Source organism: Rhineura floridana, chromosome 6, assembly GCF_030035675.1.
Source record: "Rhineura floridana isolate rRhiFlo1 chromosome 6, rRhiFlo1.hap2, whole genome shotgun sequence".
Lineage (NCBI taxonomy): Eukaryota > Metazoa > Chordata > Lepidosauria > Squamata > Rhineuridae > Rhineura > Rhineura floridana.
The window spans coordinates 127,530,037-127,551,274 of record NC_084485.1 but is presented as its reverse complement, the minus strand read 5'-3'; the positions used below and the strand labels follow the sequence as shown (position 1 = coordinate 127,551,274).

The 21,238-nt window shown below is 42.8% G+C and overlaps 1 protein-coding gene across 2 annotated transcripts in view; it reads right to left on the bottom strand.

The window, feature by feature from the left end:
• LOC133387926 (putative ferric-chelate reductase 1) overlaps positions 1-16,691 on the bottom strand; it is a 39,446-nt gene extending 22,755 nt beyond the window's left edge. The window contains exons 1-4 of one of the 2 annotated variants that reach the window (XM_061633786.1): positions 16,378-16,691; positions 6,237-6,432; positions 3,868-4,001; positions 1,550-1,641 (exon numbers count right to left, since the gene is read on the bottom strand). In XM_061633786.1, coding sequence (XP_061489770.1) covers positions 1,550-1,641; positions 3,868-4,001; positions 6,237-6,432; positions 16,378-16,470 — 515 coding nt within the window. In that variant the 5' untranslated portion in view covers positions 16,471-16,691. The remainder of the gene's footprint in view (positions 1-1,549; positions 1,642-3,867; positions 4,002-6,236; positions 6,433-16,377) is intronic. The other variant, XM_061633787.1, reaches the window with a different exon arrangement.
• Between the last annotated feature and the right edge of the window lie 4,547 nt (positions 16,692-21,238).

Sequence of the window (21,238 nt, the reverse complement as noted above, 5' to 3'; positions counted from 1 at the left end):
GGACTCTGCTCCTCAAAAAAGCAAAGGGTCTAAGACCCCTCAAGACCCTGGATGGCTACACCCCGGTTAGGAGAAAATAGCATACATAGCTGTTTATTGTTTTCATTGCAGCAGCTCTCAGTGCTAAAGAAACAAGCCACAGCTGCAATTTAGAAAATGCCTCTCTTTCCCAATAGGGACTGCTGTACATACAGTTATCCTCACAAATATAAATTCTTGGAATCGCAGTCAATTCTGGAGATACAGAGATCCAAAAATCCAAGTTACACAGTTCTATATCCACTGGACTATTAATGTAATTCAGGCCTTTATCATCATCATTATAATAATTCACATACACAAATTGTAACTGCCTCCATACAATGCCAGCACATTTCTTAGGGTTGGGGTGCCATTGGTTTGTGACCCATTTAAAAATTCCAAATACATGTTATGAAATGTTTAGCTCCCTGGGTTAAAATAAATAAAAAATCTATTTGACTGGATTTAACACTTTAAGATAAAGGAAACAATTCCATAGATTACACTTACAACTATTTATAGGTTTGTTTACTTATTTATTAAAACTATTTCTATACTGCACTTCAAGTAAACATCACAAAGCAGTGTACAAAAATACATTACAAGATAAATAAAACAGCAAGCAACATAAGGCCAAAACAGACATATTAAGTTTTTACAGTAAACAGATATCAGTGTCCAGCAAAGGCATGAGAGAATAAACAACTTTTTAGCAGCTGCCAAAATGCCATTAGTGCCTGCCTTAGTTCAGAGGGGAAGCAATTCCACAAGAAGATGCTACTACTCAAAAGGCTCTGCTGACCCTGGCTGCCACCAAATGGTTCTCTACAGAGCTTGGAAAAGTTACTTTTTTGAACTACAACTCCCATCAGCCCTAGGCAACATGGCCACTGGATTAGGCTGATGGGAGCTGTAGTTCAAAAAAGTAACTTTTCCAAGCTCTGTTTCTGAAGACTGTGGCACAACCATGAGGGCCTCATTGGATGATCTTAGTGACTGGGCAGGTCAACAGAGAAGAAGATGGCCCTTCAGTCAGCTTGGTCCCAAGTTACTTAGGGCTTTATAAGTCAATATTAACCCCTTTAAAAAGCTGTGCTGTCTGGGGCTGATAGGAGTTGTCGTTTAAAACATCTGGAGGGCCCCAGATTAGCCAATGCTGTCTTCAAACCTGACCCAGTAACCAGTCTGGTGTAGTGGTTAGAATGTCACACCTGGGAGACTGAGGTTCAAATTCCCACTTGGCCATGAAGTCCCCGGGGTGACCTTTAGCCTACCTCACAGGGCTGTGGTAAGGACAAAATGGATATGCCACCTTGAGCTTCTTGAAGAAAAATTGGGATAGAAAATGTAATTAATAAATAAAATTAACATGCCATGCTATATTTGCTAGCATGTCTAAAACATAACAGGAAAAAGCGGCCATGCATAGTTTTCTAGACCAGTATATATTTAAAATAAAGTAATTTAAGCCTTTGGGGAAGTTAAGGCTTTATGCAGTGCTGCTCCATTATAAGAAACAAGCCTGTACCTGAACACAACATGCCCCACGCCAGGAGGTGCAATCCAAATTGCTGTTATGTTTTTCTTGTTTTTCTTGTTTGTGTGACTCAGTGAAGAATTCTGCAATTAAAAAAGAAAGAACGCCTGACACAAAAGGTAATCAGACACATTTAGGATTCTAAAAACACAACATTCCCAACAGTGATTTGGAACAGTGAGTCCATATAGAGCCCAGACATCCCTTGATTAGATTATGGCTGCGAACAACAATTTCCATCCCATGCACTTTGCTGCACGTCTGTACCCGATATATAATAAAACATGAATATTTAGCCGTTTTCATGGCAGGGGGAGGGAGGAACACATATATAAACCAGAACAATATTGGTTTTTTTGTCAAAATAATACAAAAATGTAAGTGCTCTGTCAATTTTAAGGTAACAGTTCCATTGTGTAGGGAAGGGTGGCGCTGGCATTGGGGCAACGGGGATGTAGAACAGCTTGACCGCTTGGGCAACTAGTCACACAGAAGCAGATTGGCAAGCGTCTCCGGCTCCACTAGGAACACAATCTCACACCACTACCACTAACGCAAAGACGGGGAACCTTTGGGCCTCCCGATGTTGTTGGACTACCACACCCATCATCCTGACCCTTGGCCAAGTCCAACAGCATCCATGCGGCTAACATTTCCCTATCCCTGCAGCAGTGGTATAGAGGGAACTCGCAGTGCTGCCACCAAGATAACAAGGATGCACTCTCCTTCCCATGGATTTGCTGTCTTGTAGAAGTGGGAGGGGAGTAAAATGTTGCAGAGCAGCAAAATTAGGCACTTGAGCATCTGAGTGAGCTTTGTGTGTTTGAATCTTTGCTAAATATTACACCTTCCCTGGAATTAGTCAAAGTGAGACTTTAAGCTTCAAAATAAGACATAACTACTTTATTCTGGAAGTGACATACTTGATAGGAACTAGCTAAGTTGGAGAGGCAAACACTAAGCCTAGTGTTTGCCCTCATGCTGGGAGGAGAGAGACAGACAAAGAAAAGATGTCTGCTCTCCCTCTCAAGAGAACGAAGAAGAAGCTGGAAGATGTGGTCAACATCCTGAGAATATCAGTCTAAAGGAAGGAAGAGTCCTTGAGCAGGATATCAAAGGATAGGTATAGCCTAGCAATCAGGAGGTCTCCTCCCTATCTACCCTTTTTAACCCCATGCAGTCCCAACCCACCAGTTCGAGTTGAACCACATATTCCAACATAAAAGACATGCAAAATCTCAGAACCACACTTAAGGGCAGTCAGGTCAAGGAGAATCCAGGGCTTGGCTGAGCACTAGAGCATTTGAGCCCTGTAAGGAGCATCAGGGCAAATATTCATCTCTCTCTCCACTCACTGAGGACATTGCTGTAACTGCAGCCCTGGCCTCTCTCCTCCTTCCTCACAACCAGACAGCTCATATGTATCATCCAAAAGAACCATGCAACTAGTTCTGTGCACCCAAGGGACCTGAGGAGCTGCTATTTCTCAAAGAGCATTCCCCTCTCCATGCCTCACAACAAACTGCATTTGGAAACAGAGATGCTTTTACAGCCCAAGGATAAAAAGGGGGAAACCCCAGGATGCTGGAGAATGTGGTGTTTATTTTTTTTAAAAAAAGACCAACACATTTTGGCCACTATATTGTCTGGCCTTCTGGAAGTTGTTTGGATGTGTCCTTGTCATTTTATTTACAGCCCCTGACGAAGGCCAGACAATATACACCACATTTTCCAGCATCTTTGGGTTTCCCCTTTTTTATTCTTGGCTTTTTGGATGCTTGCCACTTTCTGCTTTTGGTTTTTACAGCCCAAGGGCCACATTCCCTTCTGGGCAACCTTCTGGGGGCCATGCGCTAGTGATGGGTGGAGCAGAAGGCAGAAGTGGGCGGAGCAATGAATGCAAATTTTACCTTTGTGCTGTATACACTCGCACATCCCTCTCTGTCCTTCAACCAGACAAGGAAAAGGCATGATCAGAGTTCAAGGACACATTCCAATCAAGCAGAAAACACTCAAGGAGGATGCAACCCTGGGGAGAGTCCTGAGGGCCACACAGAGAGGTCAGGAGGGCTACACTCAGTCCTTGGGCCTGAGATTCCCCATCCCTGTTTTAAAAGAATGTGTGGAATGACATGGGAGGGGAGGGGTTTGCTGTTCAGACTATCCCATTGGTCATACTCATGTCCTTCGGCACATCTAGAATGGCTCTCTCAGCCTATGAATGCAAAGCTCTACTCTGCAACAGAAGCTTGTTTTTGCAATGAAAAAACTGTTAACAGAAGTATTACACAAGCCTGAGTTATACATACCTGAATGTCATTACATACAAGGCCTTGTGTGTTAGGATCTAGGATTCGAAAACTTCCAACAACATTGTCTCCAGTCGCTTGGGCCTGTAGTAAAAATCCTTTAAAACTGGAATCATTGCTCGCTGTAAGAGATACTGAGTAAGATATTTAAAAGTGTAAGTCAGAATGTCTTGCCACAACAAATATTAATAGTACGAAAAAAAAGACAAATGAAGGTTGTAGTGATTACTGCCATCGCCTGGACAATCAGTCAATGGTTGTGTACAAACACCAGGGTGTTAACATGCACATGGGTTGCACAGATCTGATTTTTCTGTGTGCACTTTCATCCACATGAGTACTTTCAATTTAAGTCTATCTCAGTGTTTCCTGTCCATATTAGTAGGTGGTGCTTGATGGATCATGTTGTGCGTTGCCCCCTTCCCTCAATGACTACTTCCCCATGCTCCAGAAATTCCAGAAACCTGGAGGTTTGTTGTGGGCATGAACACAGGTATTTGTTTACCTGTGTGCATGAACCTTTAAAAAAAACCTCTTGTGTCCCTGGAGTAGAGCAACAACAAACAATCACCAAAGCCAAAGTTTCAAGCATGTTTCGCGGTGGGCAAACTGGCCATTTTTAAAACAACAACACATTTTTCAATTGATCAGATTTGCGCAAAACGGCAGCTTCAAAAATATACATTTGTGTGTCACACACAGCCCCATCAAGTAGATAGCCAACAGCCCACCAAGGACTGCCTCGCCAGGGCAAAGAATGGCCGGGTAGGCAGAAGCATGGGTACTTCTAATCTCCAGACCCTCCCTCCCATCACAGAAAGCTGCTGTTTGGCTTGGAGAAGAACATGAACAATATGTTTCACAAACAAGCAAGCATGGCCAAGGCAGAATTTGGGAGACAGTGTTTTCTTTTACTTTCTCCCTTTCCTTTCCCGCTCCTGTACCTGCAAGGGCAAATTTTATTCTTATTTGCAATACAGCTGTTTTGCGCAAGAGCTGTTCTGCTCAAACAGATGTTTTGAATTTTTTAAAAGTCACTGCAAACTTCTTCAGCAACAACCGGTGAAACTAGGCACAATGTATCTTTTCCTTTGGGCTGGTGGAAACAACATGGCTAGGTTGCACTCAGACAATGAGGAAATGCAAGTACAGGGCGTGACGATAGAGGGCAAAGCTTCACTACACAGGCTGCCACTTGGATGAGGATGACAATGTGTGCATGACACAAAAACCAATCGCATACGGGATGGATTGAATCTGCCTTAAAGTGCCATGTGTACACACCCCAAACTTAAGCAGGCAGTGGCTGCTCTGTAAGCACATGCTTAACTCCCCCCCTTGAAATCAATAGGGCCTAAAAATGCTCAACTTTGGCTGGAATTTTTAATGAAGTATATTGTTCATGCTGAGCAGGTTTTGATCTTATTATTAAAATAAAAAATCAATAAAGAGTTTTCCCCCCAATGGCTGGAAAATGTCCAGTGAGTGTTAGCTTAACTTTTTTTGTAAACACGTAACATGACAAAGAATATTAGGGGGGAGAGGAAGCCCAAAGCAGGTGGAGGACTACAATGCGTAAATCCTTTCCCTTACTGGAAGGAAATGTTTTACCGTGGGTATGTTTGGTTTTGGTTTTACTCATTAACTTTCTAAACTCCTGCATTAAAGGGGAAGGATAATAAGTGACAAAAAATACTTCTACTTTCTCTATACAAGTCTGTAACAAAATTAAAATAGGAAACTCTTTCCACTGGACAAAGGATCCTTCTGTCTTTCTAATTATTACCAATCCATGTGATCTTCTTGGCAAAAACGAAGACATTCCTGGCTCAGAGCTGCAATGAGGATTCAAAAGGACCAACTGCAGCATTCAAGTCTCCCACCCAACAGCCATTTCTAACGTGTTTTCTTGGCTAGGGGTTTTCAGGAAAGGAGAATCTGATGTGAAGGGCTGAAAGAAGGGTGGGGGAATCAGCAGGCATGTATGTACACCCACACACAGACACAGAGCAATTTGGATCCTGGCTCTTATCATATTGAGATGTAGTCATTTCACATTTAGGCCCAGGATGGGGAACCTGCAGACCTCCAGATGTTGTTGAACTCCAACTCCCATCAGACTCAGACAGCATGGTTAATGATCAGGGATGATGGGAGTTGTAGTCCAGCAACATCTGAAGGGCTGCAGATTGCCTATCTCTGGCTTAGAGATAAAATATTATTTAACAAAGGTCTGCTGTTAAACAGAAACATTGGGGGGGGAGGGAACGGTGGAGGCAGCACTTCCTAAAGTGGAGCTTTGATTTTTATTTTAAAAAAATAAATCACATTTTGTTGAAATCACAGTCTACAAGTTGTTCTGAATTCACCTGTAATTTCATCTCCTGGGGTAAATGAAGTGTTGGAGATGGAGATGGCATATGGCGGCAGAGAGGTCTGTGAAACAGAGTCTCCATGGATGGGTAACATAGAATTACAGGCCTCAGTGATTTCTCCACTTGGGAAACTGAGGACTCCTGAAGAAAACACTTCCCAAAAAAGAAAGAGACTAGTCCATTTTTCCATCTGCGGAGAAAGAAAAACATCTGAAACATGTAAATAAGGAATCGTTGCTTGCCTAAGCAGGCTGAAATGGAGGTTGGAAATCTCAATAAATTGTATCCTCTATAACAGGGGTGGGGAACTTGTGGCCCTATATACATTGTTGGACTCCAACTCCCATCAGCCCCAGCTAGCATGGTCAATGATGAGCAATGATAGGAGCTGCCATCCACTAACATCTAGAGGGCCACCGACTTCCCGTCCTTGATCTGTTGCACGCACTTTAAGAATTCACAATAAAAGCAAGCTCAGAGAAAAAACACATTTTCAGATGATAAATCACAAAATAACACATTACTACAGTCAGCTTGTATTTTGCATGCATTTAAACTAGGGAGAAATTCTATTCAGTTTGCATTTAAAGCTGAACCTATCAAATCCACACATTCCGGAACCACACGAGAGCTGGAACACAGCCATCCTTCAAAGTTCACACTTATCCAAATCTTGTGACACAGTTCACCAAACATACACTGCTTACAAAAATGCATATAGTGGAGGGAAATGTGCATAAAAATGAATATATTAGTGAAAACAACATAAAAAATGTGTTCTGCAGAAACATGTAGATTAGTCAAAACTGCATACAAAACTGTGTTTACATGCGCACTAAAACGCTGAAGAATTTCTATCAGGATTTTTTTTAAGATTGCAAATTGCTGCAATAATGTGGAGAACTGAAAATGAGAAATGAAACTGACAGATCATTCCATTCCTAATTTGTACAGAGCCAGCATAAAGATGCTAATGATAAAGGGTGATGATCCTACCAAAGTCCATTATAAGCCACCCTGGAAATTTTAAATTGAATATTTATTTATTTATTTGTTTGTTTGTTTGTTTATTTATTTATTTAATTTATATACCGCCCCATAGCTGAAGCTCTCTGGGTGGTTTACAGCAATTCATAAAAATATTTTAATAGATAAAATCAAAATGTATTAATTTTAGTGCATTAAAATTATCCAACTGTTTCCAATAGCGGAATATAAGCATGTATTTAAATCTCTGGCATTGTAAAAGTGCTCAAGTTTGAATGAATCATGGCCTATATTGTTGTAAAACACCCCAGGATTTTCCAAGCAGGTGAAATCAGGAGACCAGAGGCACAAGATTGCTATTTATGTGGAGTTCCACTGATACCAGAGACAAGGTGAATTATAGCAGCCACAGCTGTCATCCAAGTACAACTGTTCTGCAAGCTGGAACAAGCACATGCATTCATCAAGTAGCACACTTTCAAGCCTCTGCATATATAAGACTCATATGCATTACATCAAACAATCCAAATCTTCCACCATGCCAATGAATTGTTTTGGTAACTGGCAATTGTGCTGACATTGACGCTGGAGATGTGGGAAAGGGATACTGGCAATGAGTGGCAATAGCATCCTATGCAAGAATTGATTTGTTTAATAAAGCAGTAAAGTTGTGATCTCTGGGAGATATGCAGAACAATGCAGTGGCCTCAAGTTACAGATGCTGGAGGTGTCAACAGACCCCAGCCAAGTGATGCTTGGTGCTAGGAAGCCAGGTATACAATGCTGCCCTGCTGGTGCCCACTGCTGCATAGGAAGCTGCCTTATACCAAGTCAGACAATTGGTCCATTTAGCTCAGTACTGCCTGGCAGCGGCTCTCCAGGATTTCACACAGGGATCTCTCCCAGTCCTACCTGGAGATGGGCAACTGGTTGGCCAATGTGAAAACACAATGCTGGACTAGATGGGCCATTGGCCTGATCCAGCAGGCTCTTCTTATGTTCTTATGCTGGGGACTGAACCTGGGACCTTCTGCGTGAAAAGCAGATGCTCTACCACTAAGCTATAGCTCTTCCACAAGAAAGGGGAAGGGCATACATGTTTCTCTAAAAAGCCAGTACCCACCACCAAGAAGGCAATGTCCCTGGTACAGGCTATCTAATAGCTATTAATGATGGGCCAGAAAGCACAGCTTGTCACACAGATCTTAAGTATGGGCAGGTACAGATGGGGTGGTTCTTACACTATACTCCTGAAGAAATGGAATGATCAAATACCTATATCTCTGGTGAATTCACTAGGTCCTACTATGGGTGGTGTTCCATGCTGATCCAACTCAGAGTAGACCCACTGAAGTTAATAAACATGGCCAACTCCCCAGCAGACCCCTTTAGTTAAGAGGGGGGGGGAGTCATGCTATGATAAGCCTTAATATTTTATAAAACATTTCTGATCAGGCAAGCCTATCCAGACACAGATGCTGATGTGTTTTAACCTCTTTTTAGTCTATTGTTTTTAATTGGGTTTTTAAAAATGTTTTTAATTATTTGCTTTTATTGATAATTTTATTTTTTTAATACTTAGAGGTGTTTCACAATCCAGCAGTATATAAATTGTTAAATAAATAAAAAAAATAGGTTCCTTAATTTCAATGGGTCTACTCTGTGTAGGATTTAGTTGAATACCACCCACTAACTGTGAGCTAAACTACTCATTAACTTAAATGCAAGGTAGCATTTGATGTGTACAGGGTTTTAAAATAGGAATAGGAACCGGGAATGGTGGTCAGGACAGCCTGACAAAAATCACTGTCCAAAGCTGTTATTTGCTTTTGGAGAGAAGCTTTTGTTGGCACTAAAAGCAGCTTCCCTCCTGTGGGTTAATCCCCTCTCCTCAATGCTCCACTGTTGCAGCTTAGGTCCTGCAGGTTAACACCTCTCTCCCCATGTACCACAGTTGCAATTCTGATCCTACTGAGAGAAATGCATATAATGTGTTGCTTTTTCAGAATATGTTAAGGATAAATAAAATGTGTGATTTTTATTGTTAAGAATAAATGGTTAATAGGTTAATAGACTGTTTGCAGTAGATAATTCTATAGAAGCTGGAGTTAACGTAGATAGAGAAAAGGGGCTTTTTCTTAGAATAGGACATCTGTCTGAAGTTCAAACAAAGCAGCCAGAACAGAGAGTTTGTGGTCAAGTTCCACTTTAAAATAGACAGGAGATTTACACTTGACTAATTCAGCTGATGTTTTTAGCCCTTCATTGCTTTGTTTGATGTAAAGGGAGTTTTTATGCTTAGTTAATGAGGAGGGGAGGGGAGTAAAATACCATATATGGGAAATAATAAATAAGGGTATAAGGTAGCCTAAAACTGAGGAGTGGGAGATGTAAACAGGGGAGGAGTTTCATGTGACAGGGACAGGCGGATCTGATAGGCTGTGAACCCTGGAAGTACCTGACCAATGGGGAAAACAGGGGAGGGCATGAAGCGTCAGGCTAGGGGATAAAAGATTTGAACCAATGTCATTTGGGTGTGTCTGCCTTCTGGTAGGACACCCGTCCTTGCAAGAACGAAAATAAAAGTTTTTAAAACTGATTCACACTTGTCTCTGTCATGGGTCTTCCACAGGAGACCATTTTTGGGGTCTCATAGGGGTTTTTTCCCTTAAGGAAAACCACGTTAAAACCACGTTTCTTACACTACCTCCCACAACAACTATTTTTTTAAGCACAGATGTGTTAAATGTGATCACACATTTAACCTCAGCATCACGACGATAAGGCACCTGGGGAAGCATTTTTTTTTTTTAAAAAAAGGTTTTCCCAGTGGTACAATTCTAATACTGATATGTAAAGGGTGGCTTTGTTAATAAAATGGGCAGGAGTGTATTATGTAAAGCTGGTAGATTACGAGAAAATGACCTCCCATGGACAGAGACAAAATGGGAACTTCTCTGCAATCTGGGCTTCTTATATGCATCACTTTGTATAAGGTGGCATTATGCATGGCATGAAGAAAGTGGATAAAAAAAATATCTCCCTCTCATATGACACTAAACCTCGTGGACATCCAACAAAGCTAAATGCTGGAAGATTCAGGACAGACAAAAGAAGGTACTTCTTTACACAGCATATAGTTTTGGCCACAAACTTGGATGGCTTTACAAGAGGATTAGACTAATTCACAGAGGATAAGGCTTTGAAAGGCTACTAACCATGATGGCTGTGCTCTGCTTCCAAAGTCAGAAGCAGCGTGCTTCTGAATACCAGTTGCTGGAAACCAGAGGTGGGGAGAGTGCTGTTGCACTCAGGTCCTGCTTGTGAGCTTCCCATGGGTGACTGCACGGCTGTGGAGTCAGTACGCCAGACCTTTGACTCCTACTCCTCTATTTTTCTACTCTCTGACTCCGATTCCACGACTCCGACTCCACAGCCCTGGGCAACTGGCTGCTCTCACTGTGAGATCAGGATGATGGACTAGATGGGCCATCGGCCTGATCCAGACAGCTCTTACATTCTTATTGGAAGACAGGCAGCATTCACATTTGCTAGGTACACTGGCTAGATCTCTCCTCCTCCTTTAGCCACCCCCCTCCATGTGTTGTCTGGTTTATTGTTAGTTTAAATTATTCTTTGCATGTGTGCATGGAAGAAGTTAAAATCAAATAAAGAATATTAATAAAAAGTATTATGCAATTAGCCCTTTTGCTTCAAAAGCAAAAAAAAATCTCTCTTGTGCTGATAACATAGCTAAACTTATTAGGTAGGAGGTGTAAAAATGTATGCTCAAAATGTTCTTCAAGCACTCTGCTTTTCTTTACAATTTAATATCTTTAAAAAGCAAGCCTCTGAACCTTGCTTTGACATATAAAACAATGTGCCAGGGTCGGTGGGTTTTTTCTTATCAATTTTCAAACGAAACCATTTCACTCCCTAGTGTAACAAAAGCGTCAGAAGTGCTTGGCATGAAAGGGAATAAAATAAACAAACCCTGGCAACAAAGTCAAGGTAGCATAAGTGCAAAAGCATTTTTTTTTTTTGTGGCAGCTTGGATTGCATCAACATGCCTTGTGACGCAGCAAGCTGCTAAGGTTGCAATCCTAACCTTGCTTATCTGGGAGTAAGCCCCATAGAATTCAACAGCTCTTCAGAGTAAACATGGTGAGAATGGCACTGTAACTTCACCTAATTCATGAAACTTCACCTAATTCATGGATTTACTCTACCAGTATCACAGCTGCTTAAAGCAGACCTTTTGTACTTGTAGTGGGAGGGGCTGGATGATTGGGAACCATGTTCAGCTAGGCTTCCTACACATGTGAGTGTTTTGTCTCCTCCACTCGCCCTCACAGGCAGGGCTGTGGAGTCAGAGTCAGAGTCGTGGAGTTGCAGTCGGGAGCAATTTTGGGTGGAGTTGGAGTCAGTAGAAATGTACCAACTCCGACTCCTTCATAAATGGCAAATGTATATTAACTAGTAATAACAAATTTACTGTCGTAAAATGGTAGCACAAGGCATTTCATCACTACCACGTGAATCCAGAGCTTGGAAAAGTTACTATTTTAAACTACAACTCCCATCAGCCCCAGGGATTCCCTTTGGGGTTTGTCTCTGCCTCCTAATTTGTTGGTTCTATTGCGTCATTAAGTACGACAGGGCATGTGCATAGATAGCTGCACCCAGACACCTTGGTTTTCTAAAACAAATCCCCACCCAAGAAGTGTGGGAAAGCACACAGCCAGGCAACTGTAAAATTGCTTATGCTGTTTTCCAGTTTTGTGTAATCTTTTGTGAGGGATCAAAAGAAATATAAGCTCTTGAGGTGCCCTTACAAACATGCTGGAAAAGAAATGGAAGCAACTGAAATTCTCAGCACACACTTTTCAGATTGCTGCCCAAAATTTTTAATGTGGTTCGTATATGCCGTTTTATGGTTTTCTGTAAATCTGAGGAATCAGTTATGAGCACGACTGGAAAAGAAATTAGTGCATAGTAGCAATGGGCTCCGTTTCTGCAATAATCGGATTTGCCATCAGATCAATTATTATTTCTGATATTCTCTATCTTTGCAGAGAGAATTTTTAAGTAGCAACTCTCCATGCCTGGTTTCAAATTCATTCTTCTTTTTTCCCTGGTTTGTTTTCTTTTTTAAAATTCACTTTGAAATCATCGACAGTGTGAGTGATACTTTTATTGATCTACTTTCTGCGTGAGCTCTTCAAACGTGTATTCCCTTTCACTGATGTCAATGAGGTGTTGACTGTAACTGACAGACAGAAAGCAGCAGGGGGAAAATCAGGTGTTGATTGTAAGCAGGGGGGAGATAATGACTTGATTATCTGCCTTCATGTCTGCAGTGCACTTGAAAAGGAATATAAACAGGCAATCATTACAGAGTTCAGAATAAAAATTGATACCAGTTGAGACTAGTGAATAAATAGCAATTATAGCATCAATAATTCTCTGCAAAGCAAAAAAAAAATTGTAGAAAATTGGAAAAATGAAAAGATATCGGACAAAAAAGGAATCAGATCGTTAATGACCACCTGGGGACCACACTTAAAAACAAAACGTAAAAAAGGAGATTATTCCATCCCTAGCACATAGACAGGCCTGATGCTAGCAAGCAGCCAGGTTGCTGCTCAGAAGGGGCCCTCCTAAATGTATATACTGCAGGATGGAGCTTCTGCTCCATGATTCGTGCCAGTGTAGGATTGTGTGATGTGATTTGTGGCCTGGGGTACAAATCACAACTCATGACCCGACCGTGGCATGGATTGCGGAGCGGGCGCTCTACCCTTCCAGGCAACTCTCTCCATGCAGCCAGCATGGGCTTAAATAGGCCCAACTGCCCTACCTCCTGTGTTGCCTCAGCAACACACTGCATGCACTTGCCTGCCATCACTCAACGCTGACATGGCAACATGGAAGGTGGAGTGGTCAGGCCTATTTAAACCCATGCCAGCTGCAGGGGGGTGCTGGGGAGTATCATGACCCTGTGCCCAAAGGCCCACTCATGCCTGGTGCTAGCCCTGTGCATGGAGGAAGTAGTGGGCATGGAAAGGGAGAAACAGAGAGTGATGATTGATCTACCCACCCAAAAACACAGAAACAAATTGTCTTTGACCCTGATCAGAGTGGTTTGGAGCTCAGTTTCCGCCAACTTATCAGAATATCCCCATATCCAGTAAACCCAAATTAACAGGGGAGAAGCATCGAGACTGGTGATGTGTGAGGGCAACGTCATGTGGACTACACAAATTAAATGGGAGTGCAAACACCTGCAAACACATATTAAACTCCAGTGTGGACAAGCCCTAGCTCATTATGTCTACAATGACTGGCTGAGTCTCTACAGGGTTTCAGGGCAGAGTTATCTCAGCCCTACCTGGAGATACCAGGGATTGAATCTGTGGCCTTCTGTATGCAGACAGGTGCTCTACCACAGAGCCACAGCTCTTCCCTTCACAGATGTATTAGCACAAACAGAGCTTTCATATCAGCCGATGTACCTCTCAGTTCATATACTTCTCTACAGAGGCAGTTCACAGATACCTATAAAATACTGAGTGCTGTGTCTCTCAGTTATTTACATGGCCTGGGTTATGGCCAGGGATGTAGTTGCCCAGGCTCTGAGGGAGTCTTAGATCCCTTAATTTTTGGGGATCTGGGTCCCTTTATCTCAAACATTCTATGAGCCAATGAGCATGAAAGGGGAATGAGTTAGCCACTGAGAAGAGTCTTCTGACTTGCTTCCTTGTAGTTTCCTGCTGATTGGAGCCAATCAGGGTGAAAGAAATTCCTTTTAGTTCCTACTTCAAAGAGCCAAGATGTGGAGAGTGAGAATTCTGTAAGTGTAGAAGAGACAGCGATAGCATCCCATCTACATTATCAGGTTGTTTGGTAGCAGCACAAGATAAATGTGTAGACACTGAATTCAGTAATTCAAGCAATATCTCCGACAGTGAGAAATGACAGTTAATTGTGACAGTGATGAAATGGAAATGGATTGCCTTCAAGTCGATCCCGACTTATGGGTGACCCTATGAAGAGGGTTTTCATGGTAAGCGGTATTCAGAGGGGGTTTACCATTGCCTTCCTCTGAGGCTGAGAGGCAGTGACTGGCCCAAGGCCACCCAGTGAGCTTCATGGCTGTGTGGGGATTCGAACCCTGGTCTCCCAGGTCGTAGTCCAACCACTACACCACACTGGCTGAGAAGCAGAAAGTAGTATGCCTGGCCAGATTTTATTCTATGAACTAAGAAAACTGTATAATCTTAGAAGGGGCGTGGCTGTGAGAGGGTGTGGCTGTGACTACTGTTTAGGGCTCTTGTATTGTCAAGCATCTTCTGATTTAATCCATCCCTTCAGAAATCACTGAACAGGTAGGTATCACGCAGTAATAATATTGCAGACATTTGCCTGCAACTCATTGCATTATAAATGCAGGTATTCATCACCTTGCATGTATTTGGTGCATAACCTTCAAGGATTAATTCACACCAAAATGATCATTTTAACCAGGCAGCTTGTAATTCCTTCTTTGTCTCCCAGTATGGGCACTTAAGACAAAAGAGGGGAAAACCAAGGCATGCTGCCTTAGAGGAAGGTAGAGATGCAAATGTGTGAGATACTCAGAGGGTGATAAAGTAACTAACTGCAATCCTATGTGTGTCTCCTCAGAAGAAAGCCGCCTTAAAATTCAGTGCAATCTACTCCCAAGTAAGTGTGTATAGGATTGCATCCCAAATTACTTTGGAAGCTGGTAGTGTCATTTTTTTTTAAAAAAAAGCTTTTTTTAATTTTGGGGGCTATGCAAACACAACAGCATACACAAAAAGGACCTGCAATGGCCTTGGCAAAGTTAGGATTGGGAAATGGGGAGATGAGCAGCATAAATGTGGGTCCACTGAAGGATATAATGTGCTCTGAGGTTGCATTTAAGAATGTAAGAAGAGTCCTGTTGGATCACGCCAATGGCCCATCTAGTCCAGCATCCTGTCCTCACAGAGACCAACCAGGTGCAACTGGGAAGCCCGCAACCAAGACCTGAGCACACCGGCTGATTCCTAGCCACTGGCATTCAGGGGCTTACCGCTTCTGACAATGGAGGGAGAACACAGTCATCGTGGCTAGTAGCCGATGATAGCGTCATTCTCCTTGAACTTGTCTCATCCTCTTTTAAAGCCATTCAAGTTGGTGGCCATCACTACTACTTGTGGGAACGAATTCCAGAGTTTAACCATTTGCTGTGTGAAGAAGTACTTTATCAGGTCTATCCTCAGCTTCAGAGCTCTCCATGTTGGGAGAAATGCTACACGAAATGGGTATTGTGTGAAGGGTGTTTTGTATCACTTGGCAGGCAGAGACCTAGCACACTTGCCCGGACTGAACCAGTGAGCCACCGTGCCTATGGTGTTTTTGAGTTTTCCATTCTGTATAGTGGACAAACTGAACACGCCATAGGTTATTTCCCCTAAATTACCTTTCCCATGCTTTGTGCGCAAGTAAAGAAATGTCAGAGGCCCTGGCGCTCAGCCTCGTTCACAGCGTTTCAAACAGAGATGCTCAAAGGAGCTAATCTAGCAAAACTGACAGACTCACACTGTACGTATCAGCAACCTCTACTTATATACTGAGACTAGGGAAACTGAATCCAGAGATCTCTCATCCCCCCATCTCATTATCTGTACGCTTAAGAATTATGAGACAGGCAGCTCATCCAACAGGTGCCGTTATTCCCAACACCAAAATGCAGTGTCTGGAAAAGCTTCACCTGGTGAATATCAGGAACACAGGACAATAGGAAGCTGATTATACCAAGTTAGACCATTGATGTATCTAGCTCAGTATTGTCTAAAGTAACTCTCCCGGGTTTCAGGCAAGAGTATCTCCCAGCCCTACCCCTGCAGATGCCGGGGACTGAACCTGGCCTTTCTGCACGCGACGCAGATGCTCTACCACTGAGCTACGGCCCTTCCTCTCCATCGGTCTCAGCTGTGCCATTCTGAAATGCACAGGAGCCTTTCGAAAAAGAAAGACTGGCGCCCTCTAGGACATTTGAGCGGCGTCTCCTCCAGGCAGCTGACGCGCAAAGGGTTTTGCTTCTTCCTCCCCAGCTCTCCTCGCCCCGCTTTACATTTACCTTTCTTTGGTGAGAGGAAAAGCTCAGCCTTGGGGTTCTGCCCATAAGAGCGCCTTCCTGGCTGCTGGATGCGAAGCGGGAGCCCCGGGGCATCGGCCGTGGATGTGCAGCTAGCGTGCCAGTTCAGGAAGACTCGAAGGCGCCTCACAGGCTACCTGGAGCAAGGTCGGCGCGCCGGCTCCCTCCAGGTTCTGATGTACTCTCCACCGTGCGGCCTCTCCTTGAGAACGTGCCTAGTCCCTCTGCTGGTCAGTGTGCGGTATTGCACTTCTTGCAAGAGCTAAGCACTTTCTTGCTCTGACTGATAACATTCGCTTATCAAGAAGGTAGGGGTGAATCGATCTTGACGTCTACGCTGGAAACTGATTCGCAGTACTATAGTGGCAAATTCAGAAGGGCCGGGTCCCTTCATGATAGCCGCGCCACACCTCCCCACAGCCACGCCCCCTTTACCACTTCCCCTCATCTTCCTTGTCCTTGTCTTCTTCCAAGTCCACATACCACTACAACAGATATCCCTAGGAGCCAATCGGCATGAAAGGGGAGGCTGTGTGTTAGCTACTGAGAAGAATCTTCTCAGTGACTAACCCACCTCTTTTCACTCCGATTGGCTCCAATCACCACTGAAGAACATGGATTCTTCTCAGCAGCTAACATGCTGATTGGCTCATTCATAGGGACTTGGGTAGGACCTTGCTCCCCTCCCCCCCAAAAAAACCAGGTCTATGACCCCCTTCAACCCTGGAAAACTACACCACTGCTGATGAGACACAGGATTCAATCTGGACTTTGGTAGGTCCCATTGAAATCAATGGGTCAACTTAGTCATGAGGGTACATGAATCAGCCATTACTAAACCTGTAATGGGTGGTTCTGGAGACATCAGGTTGAATCCAGATTAACAGGACAATCCCAAAGTCCTATGCTGATGGCTTTGGAGGGGGGAAAGTTGGATGGCACATAGTTGCTACCAGTTAGGGAAGGGGCTCCACCATGGCAAAGGCCCTAGTGTTGCCCAGTAGGTTGGGAAGCTACCACCAGCTGTTCTCCTGTTGGCAGTAGCCAGTGGAAAGCCCCAAAGCAGGGTGTTTTAGTGTGGTGGTACCAGCTGCTTGGGACCGGCTAGATCTAAAGCCCTGTAGATCGCCCAAGATATACTTCCCATAGGCATCTGGCTGGCCACTGTGACAAGAACAGCCTGCTGGATTAGATTAGTTTTGGTTTTAATCCTGAAGGGTTCTTGTTATATTCTTAAGTAATCCTCAGCCCCCCTAAATTACATCAGCCTGGATTAAGCAGAGCAATTACCAGCATGGATGGTTCTGCCACTTAGTTGCATTTAGCTTCCTTCTAAATCAGTTGGGGTTAAATCATGACTATTTTGTCTCATGAATTTCGGTGGGACCTACCTGCAACTGACTTTCTCCTATCCAACCTACTGTGACAATATTATTTCAATTATTTCAAAACTGAGAAGTTTGGAAAGGGCTGAAGTGATTTCCTCCCTCAAGGGAGTATGTTCAGAAAGTTACTCATTTTTGCTTATCAGTGTGTACTTGAGATTTGTATTAATAATTTGAATATAGCTAAGAATAAGATGGTTTTGTTTCCTCCAAGCTATACAGCTGGCCACATTGATTCCATTGTCAAAGAGCTCTTATTGTCTTATTCGTCAGGAATGATGGGAATTGTAGTCCAGCAACATCTGGGGATCCAAAGGTTGGGAAACGCTGCTGGGGGAATGGAGAAAAAACATGTTGGTCCTCTGGTTTCCCATCATTTCTTAGTTACCCTTCCTTGAACCCATTCCAATTTGTCTGCAACCTTCTTGGACTGCATACGCACGTAGCCCGTGGAACACAGAGAGATCATTTTTTTCAAAGTGTGCTTTTGTACATAGTGGTTTGCAATTGTGCACACCTTCACACAATAATGTCATCTAAAGCATCTGTGTTGTCTGTATACACAGGTGTGTGTGTGTGTTTTCAAACCCACCTCCCCTCAATTAGTGTTTCCACACACCTTTAAAAATTATTTTAGTTTTCACATTCTTTTGAGAGAGGGGCTGGAAACTGGTGTGTTGATATACTGATATACAGGGATATACATGCAGAGGCAGCTAAGTTCCTGTACTGCTTCCTATTTTGCTTATTTCATTCATAGACAAGTTGAAGATGATGAGGGAGAGTGGCACAGCCCTGCAGAGTTGTGGGTCTGCCCCTCTAGAAGGTGACCTGAGAAAGTGCTCTCTGTGTACACATGCATGGAGCAAGCACTTGAGAAGTGCATTCTCGGCACAAAATGGATTATGACTGTTCCATCAAAATGCACTTTTATTTGTCAATCTAATATTGACAAACTATTTGTCAGTGTGGGGCAGGGACAATGTGGGGATGATGTCATGTGTACAGCACCCTCAGGAGGCACTTGCATCAAGCACTGAATGCACATTATCATGCAGTGTGTACATGCCCTTAAAGTGTTGTGCCCAGAACAGTACTCAGATGAGGTCTGACTAGTGCAGAATAAAATGGAACTATTATTTCTTGGAAACTCAGGCTCTGTTAATAATGCTTAAAACTCTTTTTTTCAGCTGCATCACACTGTTGTCTCATGTTCAGCTTGTGATCAACAGCAATCCCAAGATCCTTTTCATATGTACTACTACCAAGTCAGGTACCCCCCCATCCTATATTTGTATATCTTCTTTGAGGGGAGGCAGGATTAGGTCTAACCATCTTCCATCTGCTATTCCCAATTGGCTTCATTATTAACTCTATCAAAGTTATGAAAATATTTTTAAAAATGAGGGAAAACAAATCTTTTTAGGCTTTGTTTCTACTTTACAGCTCTACGAATGACACATAGTTCCACAAAGACTTTTGTGCATTGTGTATTTTGCTCCTACCCCTTTGTTTGCTTGTTTTATCCCACTGCTGAAGGAGGAGGATCAGGACAAAGTTAAGAAATAGCCCTTTCCTTTAATCCTGTCTGTCTATCTTCTACCCAGGTTTCCTGGCTCAATCCAATCTAAGGATGTCAGAGCAGTCTTCCACATGACTAATTACTTCCTGGATCAGAATGTTTATCCAAATCCAAATGGAATGCAGTCATGGGTATCCGAAGTGAGGGGGTAGTCCACTTCCCAAATGAACCATAATCCCCAGATTCCCAGTTTTTATTTTTAAAAAAGAGTAAGTTTCTAGTATTTGCAGAACCTGATATTTGAGGTAAAATGTACAGGCATATGATTTTCATTTTTTGTGAGAAACTAGCTTGATTCTCCTTTTCAGTGTTTGCCCACCTGGCCCCACAAATAATATGAACACCTATGAATGCAGTACAAATAGACCACAACTGCAGTCAGCTGTGCATTTGGAAGCTCTCTCATTTATACCATGGTTCTTTTAAGTGTGAGATGACCTTCCTTCTTGCAGTTTAAAGGATAGGGATGGGAGGAATTCTGAGACTCTGAGAACACATGATTTGAGATGAGCACTCTCAATTAGACGGCATGGCTATTTGTTCAGCTGGAGTGTGCATATAACTTCCCCTACAATAGCTCCTTGAAGACGGTCAAGACAAGCAGGAGTTGCCATCATGGCACCTGTGAGCATTCAGATGCTTTCCCTCGTGCCTTCAGGGTTTTATCCTGCTGCTGAAATTAGGCTTCAAAGAAGCCTTCTATTGTGCGTGCTTGTGCATGTTTGCAAGGTTACGATGCATACACAGTTGCAGTGCATGTGTGGTGCCACAACGGTTTGCAAACATGCCCATGGGCCCAAAAAGTTGGCAAGTCCTGGTCAAGAGGATTGCAGCTTGGTGATGCAATCTGGCCCTAACTTTCAAGTATATATAATATGTGTGTGCGTGTAGATTGACAGGGGGATTACAATTTATGCATTTGTATATTAAAATATTTCTATACTTGTTATATGTGTAGTAGTGGTATGAAGAACAAATAAAGAAGCAATACTTGCTATTTTTTTCAACAGATTCTTTTAAAATATATAAATGGGACAGTATATTTTTTAAAAGAACATTATATTGCAAACTGAAAAGAAAATATGATACATAGGGTGAGGCTTAGCTACTGGGCTAAGTTCAAGATTCTAGTTTTGGTGTACAAAGCCTTATACAGCTTGGGACCTGAAAGACCATCTTATCTCTTATACGCCCAGTCAATTACTGCAGTATTTGCAGAACCTGATATTTGCAGAACTCTTATATGCCCAGTTGATCACCATTTTATCAGGAGGTCCATTCTGCACAACATAGGAAGCAGACCTTTATTGTAGTGGCACCTACCCTTTGGAATTCCCTCCCCTTAAATATTAGACAGGCACCATCTGTTATATTTTTGGCACCTACTGAAGACCTTCCTCTTTCAACAGGCCTTTTAAGTAAAGCCCTTATCCCAGTCTGCGTCTGTGTTGGAATTGATTTTAAATATGTTTTTAAACCCTCTTAAAAATATGTATGTTTTTAAAGCTTTAAAAAATGTTTTTAGAGATGTTTTGTTTTAATATGTTTTAATGGTGGTTTTGTTTTAATATATTTTAAATTCTGTTTTTATGATATGTTTAAGTGTTTTTAGTGCTTTTGTTTGCCACCCTGGGCTCCTCCTCGGAGAAAGGGTGGGATATAAATCTAAGAAATCATCATCATCATCCAACATAGCATGAGTGGGCATCAGCTGGCACAACAGGACTTCTCCTTCCTCTCCTCCTTCTGCACTCCCAAAAGCTGCTCCTGAGGATTGGAGGACCTCCTAGAGCACATTTTGGCATGGAGGGGGGGAGAAGAGAAACCAGAAGTCCTATTGCACAGGTGGAATCCCATTGCACAATAGGCAGATATC